Source organism: Vombatus ursinus, unplaced genomic scaffold, assembly GCF_900497805.2.
Source record: "Vombatus ursinus unplaced genomic scaffold, bare-nosed wombat genome assembly UNPS02014797.1, whole genome shotgun sequence".
NCBI classification, from domain to species: domain Eukaryota; kingdom Metazoa; phylum Chordata; class Mammalia; order Diprotodontia; family Vombatidae; genus Vombatus; species Vombatus ursinus.
In genome coordinates, this window is record NW_020954575.1 from 2576260 (window position 1) to 2593783 (window position 17524).

A 17524-nucleotide genomic window follows, 5' to 3' on the forward strand; every position below is an offset into this window, starting at 1 on the left:
CTATCTATCTATCTATCTATCTATCTATCTATCTATCTATCTATCTACCTATCTACCTCTCTGTTTCTTTATTTCTTTCCCACTTTTTGAGTTGTCTTGGGCTGGAAAATTGCTTTACCTCATGCTTTTGTGTGTCATGCTGCTCTAGAATTCATTTTGAGGCATTATTTAAAGTTGTTTGAGGGGAATTTGGGAGAGCTCGAGAGTCACTGCCTTGTTTCTGCCATGTTGGTTCCTCCTCTCTTTCCCCCTATTCTTGCAGTCCATTCTCTACCTTTTAAGATCTTTCTCTTAATTCAAGGTCCAGCTCAGTTTGGGCCTCCTCCACCCAGTGTTTTGAGATTTCTCCAGCCATTTCTCAGCCCGCCAACCTCAGGCATTCCCAGGATAGTTTGTCTGGATATCTTTTGGCCTAGTTATTTTCAAGCTTATTTCCTATTTATTTTTGTCATATTTTATAGGTCATATTTTCTCCATTAAACTGTAGGCCTGTTTTGTCATCTTTTTATCCTGTCTTCCACAAAGTACCTTACATAGAGTAGGTACTTCATAAGTACTTGTTCAGTTTTATCCAACCAGTTTCCTTAAAATATCTGCAGAGTGAAAAAAAAAGTTTTATTTGTAGACACAATTTGTTTTACATTCCTTTTTTCTCCTTTTGTCTTTGTTTCATTAGTACTAAAGTAGGCCACAAACAGGTTTGTTTTGAAACATCTCTCTGGTCAGGCTTACACTTGGCACATCTCTTCATTCCCCCTAAGCTTAAAACTGGCCATCAGACCTCCACCTTTTCTCTTGTTATCTCTGTTCAATGACCCTTTCCTGGGAAACATGATCTTGAGCACAGCAGGTTCTCTGCACAAATGGAAGAGAATACAGTTAAGACGGCAAGCCTTCCATTTCCTTATCCCATCTTTAATTTTTTGTTACCTCCTTAGCTTCAGTGATGGTATCTGAGAGACCTTTTGTTGCAAGTTAAAACATTCTGTGAAGCTCATTTTTCAGTGTTTCTCCCTGCTGTTCTAATTACCCTTTTAACTTGCCTTTCCTTTATATCCTACTGACTAGTTATCAGCCATTTTCTCCAAATTGGCACTGTAATTGATTCGTCTAGCTTAGAGATAGGGTGACCCTCCCAGCATTCATAGGAGATTTTATATTTGCTGCTAGGTTTACTGTAAAACCTGAGATGCAGGACTGGACCTGTTGTGGTAGTGTGGACATGTGTACTCACCTGAAAGCCATTTGTTTAGCAACATATTTAACTGCTGATCTCCCTGAGTTTGGCTGACCTACTTTTAAGATTGGGGCAAGTGATGCCATTAAGGGTAATGAAGTTTGAGGTATTAGCAGGGGGTGATGTGTAGTTTCTTCATTTCTAGGGACTTAAAAATTTTTTTAGTGTGGGTGAATAATATTCATAAGCTAGGTACAGGTGACCACAAATTCAGTGTAGTTCAGTCTGAAAAACTTGTTCCATGAAAACTTAATTTACTCCAGTTCTGATTCATCATGTTTAATCCTTCCTGACAGTGTTTAATTTTTATAATGCAATTAGAATCTCATCACAACAAAATCTGAGGAACTGTACATTATTTTGTTGTAGCAGAATTTGAGTGTATTACATATTGCTTAGAAATAAATGAGCTATTAACTGGGCTTTTGAAATGTTGATTATATGGAGATTTTTATTATAATTTTCCTCTTTTATTGGGTGTTTGACTTAAATGGAAAAGGCTGTAGAAGTAGGTCAAGTGATAGCTTTCTTTGCCTTGACTATTCAGGGGTGTCCTGGAGTACCCTCTGGAACATTCTGAACAGGTAAAACACTTAAGGAAATGATTGTCATCTATCTTGGCACAGTGAATTTGTTCTGTCCTTTTTGTGTTCTTGTCCTTAATCCAGATTATACTTCTCTCTTTGCATAGATCAGTCCAAACAGTTTGTGGTTGAGTCTTTGTATATCGTCAGCTGTTACGGGACCCTGGTGGAGCATGTGATGGAACCTCGGCCACTCAGCACTGCCCCCAAGATCAGTGATGACACTCCCCTGGAAATGGTGACATCTCCCCGGGCCAGCTGGACTCTAGTGAGGTAGTATGTCCTGCCTTTCTCCATAACATCTTAGCATTCCTCTTCCCTGGAGTTTTTGTTCCCTTCCGCGTGTAAAAGCTTATTGTTGCCCTTTTCTCCAGTCTCATGCTCACTAAAAGTACATAATGGCACAAAGCCAGCCTTTTAAGTGAACTGCAAACCAATAGAAGAGGACTGGAAGCTATCTTTTAAAGGGATTCCCAAAGAATGTAAATTAGGAACAGTCTTAGCCATTGTAGTCCTATTTGGTAAAGAAAAAAGTGTGTCCCAATTGGGATCAGGATAGCTTCCCATAAAGAAAGAGAGAAAATATCTTAGAAATGGCTCAGAGCTGAGCTTTGTCTAAGAGAGACAGGGAAATTGCATTGAGGGAAAGAAACAAAATTGGGTATGCCTAAGCTTTTGACATTTTAAAATATCATTCTATTGATCTTGGTAGGCTCAGATTCTTTACTGCTATTCATTTCTAGTTTGGGCTGATCAATACTGGATTTATCAAGCTATTTAGGAGTGGCCGATTCCAATTAAGATTATTCCACCATCCCCAAAAGGATTGTATCACTATGGAACTGCACATGCTAATTGGATTGAGAAACAAGTCACAAATTTACCCAACTATTTTTCACCATGGTTTTTATTTTCCATTGAGTTGATTTTCTTTTTAAATGTAAAGAATTCCTAGCAAGTTACCAACTTGGGTGTTAAAGTTTAAAAAGAAGTTTCCTCGAACAAAAAACATACTCCTGCATGCCTGTCCCCACATGGCAAAGAACAAGTTCCAACTCTCTATTGGAATAGAATGAGATCAGTTGTTGTAGGAATGGTTTTCTCCATTGTATAGCTGCCCCCCATCTCCAAATCCCATAGTCCTCTTGGATTTTCTTCTGCTAATGTCAGCTTGATGCAGTGTGTGTGTGTGTGTGTGTGTGTGTGTGTGTGTGTGTGTGTGAGTGAGTGTGTGTGGCAGAGAGAGAGAGAGACCCTCTCCTTTTCGTTCTTTTTTAGACCTAGGGCTATGTGTTTCAGCACACTGAAGAAATTTTATTTCTTGATTCCAAACCTTTTGTGAACTTCCACCAGCTATTGTACTCAGTGAAAACTGCAGTGATTTATATCACCCTTGTTACGCTCAGAGATTAACATTCTCATATCATTCTCCTAGAACCCCTCAGTGGAATGAGCTGCAGCCACCTTTTAATGCCAACCATCCCCTGCTCCTTGCGGCAGATGCCGTGCAGCGCTCTCAGTTCCTGCTCGCTGGCTGTAAGTAGCTTGAATGGTCTGCCCTCTTTTTATTGTTTTCAAATCCAATGTTAGAATGCTGGCTCTTTAAAGAAGACATGCCTATTAGTACTGACCCACAGGCCCAGGGCATAGAGGAGCTCAGGGTATTGGCAAGCTATATATTGTATAAAATTATGATCTGCAACCCAATGCACTTGGGAGGCAACACTGCTATCTTGCTGGTAAGTGTGTGCAAGGCAAGGCTGGGGAATATATTGGGGGTTTAATAAAATGCTATGGGAAGATGGGGAAAAAATTCTCTGCCTGAACACCTATGAAGAATTTTGTCACTTTTTTTTTCCCTCAGCATTAACCCATAGGGCTTGAAGAATAAAGGGTGATAGAGTTTACCACAAGTTAGTGGTCTAATCCATGTCTAAATGTCATATTTGTTGATTCTGAAAGCTTTTGATAGCTACTGCAATGTAGTTACTAACGTAATTAAAACTGTGAAAGAAACTTTACATCTCCTACTAGACATTTTAGCCAAAGTAACTCTTTCGGGGTACTAAAATTCATAGCAAACTGAGCTGTGGTTTTAAAAAAGAAAAGGTAGAAATTTACATTGTGACAGTAATATAGTCATTTTTCACAGGAGGCATGGGAAGACAATTTTTTATTTAGTTTATGGTCATAGAATTTTTAAAATCTTATCATTATAATTCAATTTTATAAAATGGACTAGGCCCCTAATTTCACTAGATAGCTTGGCACACTGCATATTTTTAGGAAATATCTTGAAATTAATGTTGACATTTTTTGGTGAGGTTTTACTGTACTTGGCCCTTTATCCTGCCTGCCTTTAATGTAAACCGTGATTTAAAATGTTTCCATAACCAATCTGTTTTAGGGTTAAAATGTGGTATGTGTTAAATAGCAAGAGCACATTGGGAATTATAAATGATTTGCAGTTTTTGAAGTCATGTCAGGAAATTTTGCAATGTACTAATCAAACAGTAACCTAAGAAATCAGCCACAGAAGCCACCACAACATCAAATACACAGATGCTCATAGCGATTTGTGATGCACTCAAGGTAGTTGTTTTCTCAAGATATACAGATTGCAACTCTTCCATAGCTGTCCATCCTGAGTTGGTCCAATCAAGTTGTAAGAGTCTGCTATACCAGACTAAAGTCCTATTGCTGACAAGATGAAGGGTGCACCTAGTTTTATTGACTACTTCTTATGGCTGGGCCCATGGATATTTAAGTTTCTTCTGATATTCTTGGAATGCTGCCTTTTGGAAAATAAGATGCACATGATTATTTTTTCAATTGAATAGTCATTAGTACTTGTTTTGTTAGTTCGATAGTTTCCTCTTTGTTTCCTGTCTCAGAAATATTGATCCATAAAATAAGAAAAACTCAAGAAAAATGATAGAACCATAATCTTGTCTTTTCTTCAGTATCCCAGTTATACCATTCATTCAGCATTTATTAAGTATCTTTAATTAAGCTTAATTTATTAAGTTAGGTAGACATTAAGTATAATGGAGTGCTTATGCTCAGTTTGACACTTTTATTCAAGAATTATAACTGGAAGTTTAAAGGGACAAACTGGAGTTTAATAAGCCTCCTCTGATTCCTTTAAAGTTTATGTTACTTTCACAAATTTACAGGTGAAGTGACTAAGGTGAAGGGAGATAACTTTCTCCTCCAAGATTATCTTAATAATCCATGGTAAAACTGTGATTTAAATTCAAAATGATTTTGTAAGAATCATGAATGGCACTTGCATGAAGACCCTATGGTTGTAAATCATAATTACTTCCAATTTTTAAAAAAATCATCCACATATGAAAAGATAAAATTTAGGGAAAAGCAGTCTGTTTGACATCGCTGAAAATGCTAATGTATTATATGACTGAAGCAAACAAATATGCACAGTATGGTCATCTGTCAGAGCAATAAAAGCATGACATACAATTCCTAAAAGTAGCCCAGGCTCCGGGGGAAGGGCCTTTACCTGTCCATCTGATACACCCTGTCTGAAACTCAGTATTTAAGAGGTCATGGGTCAGCATCTGTTACTATCAAATTCCCTTCTCGAGAATATACTGAGATCTTATTAAAACACAAGTGTCCTCTTGTTCCTGGTGCCTAGAAATTTTCACTTGAGCTTAACCACAGCATACTCCCTCTTGGTGTTTTCCATTGTTATTTTTCTTCTAGTAGTTACAAAAGCAGTTCTTCAAATATTCTCAGTTTCAGATATTTAAGGATGGGGCAGAAGAATCCCCTTCTGTCTCCCATTAATTTAGTCACTGCAAATGCTGTTTAGATCTTCCTTTGGTTTTACTTAGATCTGTGAATCATTTAAAGTAGATAGTGTACGGATTTCAGAGATGGTAATTATGGCAGGAAAATAAAATGGAAGGAAATGGAAAAGTAAATAGAAGATGCAAGGATAGAATAGGAGAATAAGATTTGCATCTGGCTATGCCATGATCTGGCCATCATAATATTGTATTGGCTGATAGAGAGAATTTGGGATATGTGGCTAAAAAAATAAAAAAAAAACACTAAACAAGAAAAAAATGCAAGACTTAACCCCAAGTCTCCTGGGCTCCAAGCCTTGCTCTCTATCTGTTACCCCACACTGCCTTCTATAATACTACCAATAACTAGGTTTCACTTATTTTTAACCATTGTCTTTATTCTTACCAATTATAATCTCATTAAATGACCTACATTGAAGATCCCACTAAGAATACCACTTGCACAAAGATCACTATAGCAGTATAGAGTGTTTTAGGAATATATTGACTTTCTCATAAAGTAGAGACTTTGAGCCCCGTCTCAGGCAATTCTTGATGAAAAGTTTTGCTTTGGTATAGAACACAAGTTTCAATGATATAAAATTGTGACAAAGGCTGCTCAGTGGGACTCTAGGTCTCTGGTCTTTGTAGGATCTGTGGACTCAGAGTGGTGTTCTTCATGCCACAGAATAACCAAGGGGTATGGCCTTGGCCTGGTCTTGGAAGCATTGCCTGACTTTACTCTCTGGGTGGGATCAGGGAGTCAAGTGACTGTGGGATTTACAGAGAACAAACACTGAAAGAATCAGCTCCTGATGTATCAGTGTCCACAGAATTGACTATCTGAAGCTTCTTGTGAAGGTCTTCTTACCCTTTCTGCTGAGGGTATTCCTCCCTTTCATTGTTCCTGTTTACTGACCAAAGTTAACTCTTCAGATTTGAAAACAGTTTTTTTCCCTGAATCTTCACAGAAAGAAGGATGAATGAACAAAATGTCATTTAAAAATCCTCTGCTGAGTCTCCTTACTAATAGAGGAATCAGCATTTCCCATATATGCATCTTTGGAAATTATTGCTCAAAACTTGTTATCCAAATTACTGCTTTTTAAAAAAATGACCAAGTCATTATAGAAATGACTATAGATGATTAAAGAAAATTTGTTTTATTCTGATGTTAAAGAACAGAATTCTTGGTGTTTATGTCATCTTGCTTCACCAAAGGGTTTGTAAATAGGTTATCTACTTCATGTTTCCGGGGCAAAAATTTGTCGGGAATATTTTTTTTCAATGTATTTAGATCCGTTACTAATGATGTCCAACTCCTTTGTATCAGGAAGGGAAGGAAGAACAGACAAATGTCCATACATTACCCAGATACCCTGATGCCTGTAGGAGATATTTAAGACAGTGAAAGAGTAGTTAGAGGGCAAAATGAGGAAAATAAGGCATTGGACTTTCCGTAAATTCCTTCCTTTTCGAACAAAACAACAAGCCAGATTTCAGTAGTCATTCAGCTTCTGGTTATGAATGTCTTCAGCTTATAAAGTGAGGACTATGGCTTGTTTTATAGATTTTTTTTTAAAAACAGGATTTAATGTGCTGTGTTTGGTGGATTCAATTTATATTATCAATTCCTTTTTTTCTATACCCACTGCCACCACCTTACTCCAGGACTTTGTTACTTCTTGCCTGGACTATTGCATCAATTCCCTGATGGTCTTTTTGTCTCCCCTCCCTCTTTCCTCCAATTCATTCTTTACATTGCTACCAATTAATTCTTCCTAATCCCATCACTCAATTCCTCAGCAGTCTCTTACTAGCCTTTTGAAGAAATTCCCAACTTACAGAATCACAATTTCAAGAGATGTAAGGGGCTTCCAAAGCCCTCTAATACAACCCCTATTTAATAATGAGGAATTTTTTTTCTACAGCGTCTCCAAAAAAATGGCCACATAACCTTTGCTTGAGGACTTCCAGAAAGAGCAAACCCATTAAAATCTGAAGGTAGTGCATTCCACTGTCAGTTAATTCTTTAAAGTTTTTCCTTATGCCAAGTCTAAATCTTCCTCAGCTCCCATCAGTTGTTTCTACTTCAGCTGATTTGGGCCAAGTAGGAAAACAAAGCTAATTTCTCTTTATATAATTGCACTTAAGATACTTGAAGATGGCTCTAGTGCAACACTATTCTCCCACCCCCACCCCATCCTAACCTTTCATTTCTCCTGGCTAAACAACCCTACCCATTCCAGCTGATCTTGGTCTAACTTGTTCTCCATTTCTTTCACCATTCTGATCACCCCCTCCAGGATACATTCTAGATGTGGTATGATTTGGGTAGAAAATAGTGGGACTTCCTTTATCTGGATATGCATTGTAGCCTAGAGTAGCAAATTGACTATCATTTATACTGATTATTCATTAAGACCACAAGTCTTTTTCACACATTTATTCACATTTATTCAAAGAGCACTGGAACTGTTGTCTAGTCAAATCCATTCCTCCCTTCTTCCCTAAGATCCCCAACACCCTAGCACCATTCTATTGAAGTTGTTTTTTTGGAACTTGAGTATAGAACTTTTCATTTATTCCATTTAAGTTTCCTCTTATTAATTTTGTACCCAGTATTGTGGCCTGTTAATATTATACATTCAGTTAACTATCCCTTCTGTTTTTGTGTCATCTACCAAGTTGGCAAGCATGCCTCCTATGTCTTTATCCAAGTTATTAATAAAAGTGTTGGTTAGTTGAAGTTCAAAGAGAGATCCTTGGGTATTCCACTAGATGCCTAATTCCAAGTTAATATTACAATTAAATTAATATTAATATTTGTAACTGGTTTTTCAAACAATTCCAAATCCATGTAGCATGACAGATTTTCTTAAAAGCTTTGCTATAATCTACATATAGGATATCCATAGCATTCCCTTAATTTGAGTCTACTTTGAAAGAAAAAAAATGCCTATTTTCTGAATATTCTTTGTTGCAGACAAAACATCTATTTTACTGTTCTATGAAGGTGTCCCACCAATTCCAGCCTCTGTGTCACAATTTTTTATTCTCTTATCCTGAAATACCACCTTCCCCACTCCTCCTATTTCTGCCTGCTTCGCTTCTGCCCAGTTCAAATACCTACTCTTCCCTGTTTCCCCTCAACTGTAAATGGTCTTTCCCTTCCAACAAGTCTTATGTGATTTTGTGGGAAAGGCAGCATGGTGCATGGGGGGAAAGGCCTGAACTTGGAGTTAGAAGAAATCAGGTTTCAGTATTGCTTCTGACCCTTACAAGTTGTGTGACACTGCAGCCTCTTTGAACCCAGCTTGTAAAATGGGGATAAGAATGCCAACTCCATCTACTTCAAAGAGTGAATGTCGGAAGGACTCTTTGTAAATCTGAAAGCACCCTTAGACATGTGAATTATTATGACTTTTTCTACCTCTGCTAAACATGTGTGACCTTGGGCAAATCACTTCATATCTCTGTTCCTCAATTCTCAGACTAGACAGTGAGTTAGACAAAAGATCTTTAAGTTCCCTTTTTCCTTTGTTTTCATAATCTCTCCAAAACTTCACAAAATGTTTGATATATAGTAGATACTTTAATGATTTTGATTGATTTTCTTCCACATCTACCATTTTACAACTGTGTCATTTGTTGTGTTCTTTTTTTTTGTATGTGAACTATTTGTATTGATCTTTTATTATAGTTCTAATGTAAATTGCAAGTATCTTCAAGACAGGTTACCCAATGATCCATATGATCATCTTTATATCTCTCTCAGCACCTAGCACAACTCTAATAATAATATTTGCTTTTTGGGTTGAACTTACAGACCTGTAATTTCATTGGTCTCGAGAACTTCTAATGAGGAAAACTCCCTCTGCCAATGCAGGTTGGTACTTAGAGTCTTAGAGAGTTATCCAGAGCATTTCACAGTGGGTGACTTGTGCATGGTCACAAGCCAGTGTGTATCGGAGGTGGACTTTGAAGTTGGGTCTTCCTAACTTTGAGACTAGCTCTATCTTCTGTGTCATAGCTGCCTCAAGATAGCATAATAAATCTTAGTTAAGTAGATACTGAATAATTAAATGAAGAAACAAGTGGGTAGTATCCACTTTTATTGAAATTTTAAGTGAAATTTATTTATCCATCCCTCCCTCTCTCCCATCCAGGGAGGAAATAAAAGAAATAAAAAGAGGAAAAGAAAAACTGGTCAGCAGAAGGAACTAATTCATAAAATATGTCTAAGATTTTTGAAGTATTCCATGCCCGTAGTTCCTCATCTCTACTTTAAAAGAAAGAGATTAACAAACAAAAGGCCAATAGGGCTTTATTTCTACTATTTGAAGATAGCCATTATGCCATTGTAGATAAGAGGGTAGAACTGTTTTTCATGAGCGCTTTCAATAATCTATCCTGAGTCATCTCCTTTGCAGGGAAAGCCTAAAAAGACGGAGAGGAGGGGGAACCAACTTCTCCTTTCTCAACCTTGGGGTAGTTCTGCAGGTACAGTTTACCAGAAAAAAGAAATTAATGCTGGCAAATCCAGATACCCCTTTGGTGTGTAGCTTGAATTCACCTCTTAAACGAACATCGGTAAAACATGTTCATGGGGTTCTGGGTACTATTTTTGAAAAAAATGTTCTTGTCTTTTCTTTTAGAACCGCAAACCTTCAGAAGTACTCAGTGCTTTCAGTGCATGTTGTTCAGAAAGAATTATTTCCAAATTCCACAGACTTGCATCTGGCTAGGACCTGGTTAACCGTATATTATGGATTCTGAGTGACATAGCTTCAGGTGTTTTTGATGAAATGCATGAATACTACCATTTTTAATACTGATTATGTGATACATGTGCCAGTGATTGGTTCTGAGATATTCTCTAGCCTGTCCTCCTTGCTAATCTGTAAAGAAGGTTGTAGGTAATCATGTAAATGTTCCCCTGGAAACCAAAGAAAGTCATCTTGGTAACTAGACTGTTTTCAAGTATATTAGTTAGAACTGAGCATTATTTGGGGTTTAATAATAAAAATACTTCAAAATTTACCTAAATTTTACAGAACATGCGCCTCTAAAAAATACTTTCATTTTATCCTCACAACAGCACTTTGAGAAATATACAACAGGTATTACTTTCCCCATTTTGCAAATGAGAAAACTGAGGGACAGAAATTTAAGTGCCTTACTTCAGTTAGATGATTGTGGATACAAGGTGCAAACCAGTTGTCATGTCAACAGATTTTTATCTTCACTATAGTTAATTTTTATTTTTTTATTTATTTTGAGTTATCAACAATCACTTCCATAAGGTTTTTGAGTTTTAAATTTTTCTCTCCTTCCCTTTCTACCTCCCTCTCAAAGACAACACACAATCTGATATAGTCTATACATATACATTCCTATTAAATGTATTTTCACATTAGTCATGTTCTAAGGAAGAATTAGAACCAATAGGAGAAAGCACAAAAAAGAGGAAACAAAATACAACAGAAAAAAAAAAGCAAATAGTATGCTTCAATCTGCATTCAACTCCACAGTTCTTTCTTCTTTATGGATAGCATTTTCCATTATGAGGCCTTTAGAGTTGTCTTAGATCCTTGTATTGCTGAGAAGGGTTAAGTTTATCAATATTAGTCATCACACAACGTGATTGTTACAGTGTACGGCCCAGTTCTGTTCACTTCACTCAGTATCAGACCATACAGGTCTTTCCAGGTTTTTCTAAAGTCAACCTGTTCATCATTTCTTATAGCACAATAGTATTCCATTATATCCATATACCACAACTTGTTCAACCATTCTCCAACTGATAGGCATGCTCCCAATTTCCAATTCTTTGCCACCACAAAAAGAGCTGCTATAAATATTTTTGTATATGTGGGTTCTTTTAGTTTTTTATGATTTCTTTGGGGTACAGACCTAGTAGTGGTATTGCTGGATTGATCAAAGGGTATGAAGTTTTATACTCCTTTGAGCATAGTTCCAAATTGCTCTCCACAATGCTTGGATCATTTCACAACTCCACCAGCAATGCATTAATGTTCCAATTTTCCCACATCTTCTCCAACATTTATCATTTTTCTGTTTTATCATGTTGGCCAATCTGATAGGTGTGATATGGTGCCGCAGAGTTGTTTTGATTTGCATTTCTCTAATTAATAGTGGTTTAAAGCATTTTTTCCCTATGACTATAGATGGCTTTAATTTCTTCATTTGAGAATTGCCTGTTCATATCCTTTGACCATTTATCAAAAGAGGAATGACTTGTATTCTTATAAATTTGACTTAGTTCTCTATATATTTTAGTAATGAGGCCCTTATCAGAGACACTAGTAGTAAAAATTCATTCCCAGTTTTCTGCTTCCCTCCTAATCTTGTTTGCGCAAAACTTTTCAATTTAATGTAATCAAAATTATCCATTTTGCATTTCATAATGTTTGGTCATAAATTCTTCTGTTCTCCATAAATCTGACAGGTAAATTATTCCTTGCTCTCCCAGTTTGCTTATAGTATTAATCTTTATATCTAAATCATTAACCCATTTTGACTTTATTTTGGTATATGGTATGAGATTTTGGTCTATGCCTAGTTTCAGCCATACTCTTTTCCAGTTTTCCCAGCAGTTTTTGTCAAATAGTGAGTTCTTATCCTAGAAGCTGGGGTCTTTGGGTTTGTCAAATAGTAGATTACCATAGTCATTGATTACTGTGTCTTGCATACCTAACCTATTCCACTGATCCACCACTCTATTTCTTAGCCAGTACCAAATAGTTTTGATGATTGGTACTTTATCATACAATTTAAGATCTGGGGTGGCTAGGCCACCTTCTCCTGCATTTCTTGTCATTCGTTCCCTTGATATTCTGGACCTTTTGTTTTTCCAAATGAATCTTGTTATTATTTTTTCTAACTCTATAAAGTATTTTTTTTGATAGTTTGATTGGTATGGCACTGAATAAATAAATTAGCTTAGGTAGCATTGTCATTTTTATTATATTAGCTTGTCCTACCCATGAGCAACTGATGTTTTCCCAATTATTTAGATCTGATTTTATTTGTGTGAAAAGTGTTTTGTAATTATGTTCATATAGTTCCTGGGTTTGTTTCGGTAGGTAGACTCCTAAATATTTCATAATGTCTATAGTAACTTTAAATGGAATTTATCTTTCTATCTCTTTCTATTGGGCTTTGTTGGTAATATATAGAAATGCAGATGATTTATGTGCATTATAGTTAAATTTTTTGGTGGGGGGAGTTAGGCAGTGGGGTTAAGTGACTTGCCCAGGGTCACACAGCTAGTAAGTGTTATGTGTCTGAGACCAGATTTGAACTCAAGTCCTCCTGAGTCCAGGGCCGGTGCTCTATCCACTGCACCACCTAGCTGCCCCTATAGCTAATTTTTAAAAAATAATTTTATTGATGTTTTCTGTGTCACCATGGTATCACATGTATCCTTTTCCCCTTCCCCACCTTCAGAGCTGTCCCATATGACAGAGTGTTTTTGTTTTCATTTTTTGGGGGAAAAAAAAAAGTCAGCAAAACTGATTAGCACCAAGTCCAAAAACATGTACAATGTGTAACACCTGTAAATCTCCCATCTCCATGAAAAGATAGGTTAGGGGGTGACTTCTCATGTCTCTTCATTCAAGTCTTACTTGATCTTTATCATTTTGTTACATTTACATTTGATTTTTTTGGTGTGTCATTATATGGTTTATTGTTAATATTTTAATTGGTTAGTTGGGTTGTGCTACTAGAACAGGTACATAAAAAATTCATTCAAATTGTAAAACTAATAATAATAATACTTTGGATTTCAAGAACACGTTTATTTCAGAGTTTAGAATTCCTTTACCACTTAGTTGTGATTAGAGTGCTGGAACCCCATATACAAAATAGCTGGTCAAGTCTTACAAGTCACTGGAAGAACTGGAATGAGAACCCAACAATTCTCACTTCCAGCTAGCTAGTAGTGCTTCCGAGTATACCTGAGAAAAAATTTCTTGCATAGAGGGAAAGGAATCTGCATCTTTCTCTTTGCCCGGAATAGCCACAACATGGCTATTATTGATTATTTGACAATTGGTCCTCCTGTCGTAGGTTTGGATTTGTAGATCTTGCTATATACACTGTGCTTCCTCCTACGGCCAGTGCATATGTACTCTTGGCAAAAAGATAAATTTGATGATCACCAAGGTCAATGATCGTGTTGTGGGGAAGCAATTACATTTAGAGAAGGACTATGGGACTGACTTCATTTTTCAGTCATTCCTGGATTTAGGAGGAAGATGTCTACTTTTAGTGTTACCATCAATTTAACCTAACATCCTGGATTGCATCACTGTTGTGGCATATACCAAGTATGACAGAGGAACTCATCAATATTTCCCTACATTGTCACCAGTAAATATTTGTCCAGGAGTGAGTAGGGTGGAGAGGAAGGAGATATGGATCTCTTGTAGAGGAAGCTTGGCATGTAGAATTTGTTTGAAGAGTATTTATAGTTTATTGTTGGCCATAGATTGTGCTATACTGCTTTGACATCTGGGTTTGTGTTAATTTCCAATAACTACTTCAGCTTGTATACTTGAGTTTTACTGAAGATTTTCATAATTTTGGCTTGTTAGATCCTATTGTAGATTTCTTGGGGAAATCTGGAGTCCTGTGCATAGAGTCTTATGTCAAGAAATTAAAAAGTTTGATCTTTTGCTTCTTCCTCTTCCATAGGTTTTTTTGTGTCATCTTGATCACCTTAATGAGTCTTTCTCACCTTTAGCTTTTTTTTTTCTAATTTAATGGTTTCTACTGCCTTAGAGTATTTCGAGGAATAGTAGCAGCAGCAGGATCCTCCTTTCTGTTTTCTAATAAAGAATACAGTCACTAAATTGATCTCTAGTATTGTGTTCATGGTGTCACATGTGGAAGGAAGATTCAAATGAAACCATGGCAGGCTTATCAAATTAGTGAATGACACAAAGTAGAGGAGGAACAGTTGTTATTTTGAATGACAGAAGTAGGCTCTAAGATGAACTTGCTAGAGAAGGCCAAATCTACTAATATAACTTTTAATAGGGAGTACACTTAAAGCTCACACTTTTATAGTAGATTTTAGAACCTAAGTATAGGTTTGGAGAGATATGCTGAGAAAGTAGTTTTTATATAAAAGACCTTCATGAGACTGAAAGGTCAGAGAGTCAGTAGTCTGATATGGCAGCTGCCAAAAGCTAGTCTGATTGTAGTCTGAAATAATAGAATTATAGTGTTCAGGATTTGGAAAGCCTACTTTTCTCATGGTCAAACCATATTTGGACGACTGTGTTCAGGTTTAGAAGCAATATTTTATGAAGGGCATTGACAAGCTGAAACTTAGTCCAGAGGTGGGAAACTAGGATGCTAAAGAGACTCAAGACTATGTTACATGAAGCTTAATTAAAGGAAAACCTAGGGAGATGATTAACTTAGAGAGGAGAAAACAAAAAGAACATAATCCTCGGGTTTTTTTTTTCAAAGATTTGAAGCGTTCAAATGAATAAATGTTCCTATAGGGTAGAGCTAGGATCAAAGGATGGAAGCGATAGGGAAATGGATTTCAGTTCAACATAATCTCACAATCTGAGCTATCTAGCAATGAAATGGGCTGCCTTAGTATGTAGTGAATTCTCAGTTAATAGAATTCTTCACGTTGTGCTCAACTTATGGGTGACAAAGGATTCTTACTTATGGTTGGAATATATTTCCTCTTCAGTTCCTTTTAATACTAAATGCCAAGATTCCTTGAGTCTCAGTTACGTCCCCTGGAAAGAGGCATTAACTACAGTTACAATACTTAATTCACAAGGCTCATGTAAGGATCAAATGAGATAATAGTATTCAAGTACTACATCTCAAAAAAACAGAAGCTGAGAGTTGGAAGGGACCTCACTGGCCATCTAGAGTCTAGGTAGCCCTTTTGACTGAGTCCAAGTTTTACATAACAAATCTTTTTATTAAAGCGATTTATTCTGTGAAGTTTGGATTCAGTCAAAGGGCTACACTTGAGGACCTAAAGGGCCACATGTGTCCTCAAGGCTCCAGGTTCCCCACCCCTGATCTAGACAAACCCATACCTGAAGGATCCTCTTTACTATATAACAAACTAGTATTCCTATAACATTTGATTGAATACCTATAGGGAAGATCAACCTCACTGCCTCTAAAAACAGACCACAAGTTAAATGGAAAAGGACAGAAAAGCATAAGTTCCACTATGTTTATTGTTTATAGGCTATATTTTTAAAAAGCATTTGGTCTGGTAGTGCGAAAGGCTAACTTTAAGGCTCTCCTCTAAAAAGTACTAAGATGCCTTGGAAAATAAAACAAGAGATAATTTTGTTCAAGAATCCACTACCTATTAAGGTTAGATACTGTAAAATAGATATCTAAGACTATAAGATATATCTGGGGAGGAAATGATTTTGGGCTGTGGCCATATTTCCCCATGTTGTGTGGGCAAACATGACCTCGAAGGAATTGCTGTGGATAAGAACACACACCTTAACTCCATCATAAGGATAAGTGGTGACATCTATATTATAGGGTTTCTTTTTACAATAAAAAGGACATATGATACTTGGAAGGAATGAAGGAAACAAGCATTTATTAAGTACCTGCTGCATGCTAGGCACTGTGTTAAACACTTTACAAATATTATTTCATTTGATCCTCACAACAACCTTGGGAGGTAGGTGCTGTTATGATCCCTATTTTATAGTTGAGGAAACTGAGGCAGATAGATGTTAAGTAACTTGACCTAGGTCAAACAGCTAGTAAGTATCTGAAGCTTGTTTTGCACTAAGGTCTTCTTAACTCCAGGCCCAGCATTCTATCTAGAGCCACCTAGGTGCCAGAAAATCAAAGGTATTTATACTCGGCTCTAACTTCAAGAAATAATCAAGTTCAGTGCCCTCATTGTACGGATAGAAATAAAAAAAACAAGAAACAAACCAAAATTCATGACCCAGAAAATATCACACAATTGTTTATTTGGTCCATAGGGCCACTGAATCCATGGTATAGGCAAGGAACCTTATATTATTTATAAATAGAACAGTAGATCATAGTCTGATGTGAATCAAGGAGATAGCTGTTTAGATAGGATATTCAAGATTATTTCACCTGCACAACATTAACAAAAGTATAATTGGTACAATTTAGGTATTCCTTTCTATCCACCATGCCACTTAGCTGCCCCCAGTTTAGGTATTCTTTAAACACCTTTTGAATTGAAATTTGTTTATTCTCTGTGCATTGAGGTCTTTTATATCCTTCAAAGCCCAGATCAAGTCCTATTTCTTCCATGAAGCCTATCCTCCCTGACGAGTATCCTGAGGTCTTCCTTAGTTGATGTAATATATTTATTCATTTATTTAGTTAGTTAGTTCAGTGTTTGATTTCATTGGTATAGGGAATTTCCAGTGAGGAAACCCCATGTACAAATGCTCTGCCATTTAGAAACTTTGAAAGTGTCCTGGCAGTCTATCTTTCAAATAGCTGAGTTATTTTTATGTGTATGTGTCTTGCCTTGCAAACAACTCTCATACCCAATTAATGCAAAATTAGAGCTACAGTGGCTTTGCAAGATCATCCAGCCTAGTTCATTTGTTTTACAGATGAAGACATAGACCCAAAGAGATTATGTGACTCTCCCAAGATCACACAAGAAGCTAATGGAAAAGCTGGGATAAGAACCCACTTCTGATTTTAAAACTATACCTTGATAACTGTAATGTAGTTATGAACAAAGATCATGCTTCTTCCTTCTCTGAACTCTTCCCATTGGAGCTTATTAACATAGTGCAGGATAAATAGGATGATCATAGAATCTTAAACTTGGGAACCTACAGATTCTGAGA

At 36.6% G+C, this 17524-nt stretch overlaps 1 protein-coding gene across 9 annotated transcripts in view; it reads left to right on the forward strand.

The window, feature by feature from the left end:
- The window catches only part of BCAS3 (BCAS3, microtubule associated cell migration factor), a 781854-nt gene that overhangs the window by 365374 nt on the left and 398956 nt on the right, over positions 1–17524 (forward strand). For all 9 annotated transcript variants that reach the window (XM_027870394.1, XM_027870395.1, XM_027870393.1 and 6 more), the window contains 2 exons: positions 1929–2094; positions 3257–3357. In XM_027870394.1, the coding sequence (XP_027726195.1) occupies positions 1929–2094; positions 3257–3357 (267 nt within the window). The remainder of the gene's footprint in view (positions 1–1928; positions 2095–3256; positions 3358–17524) is intronic.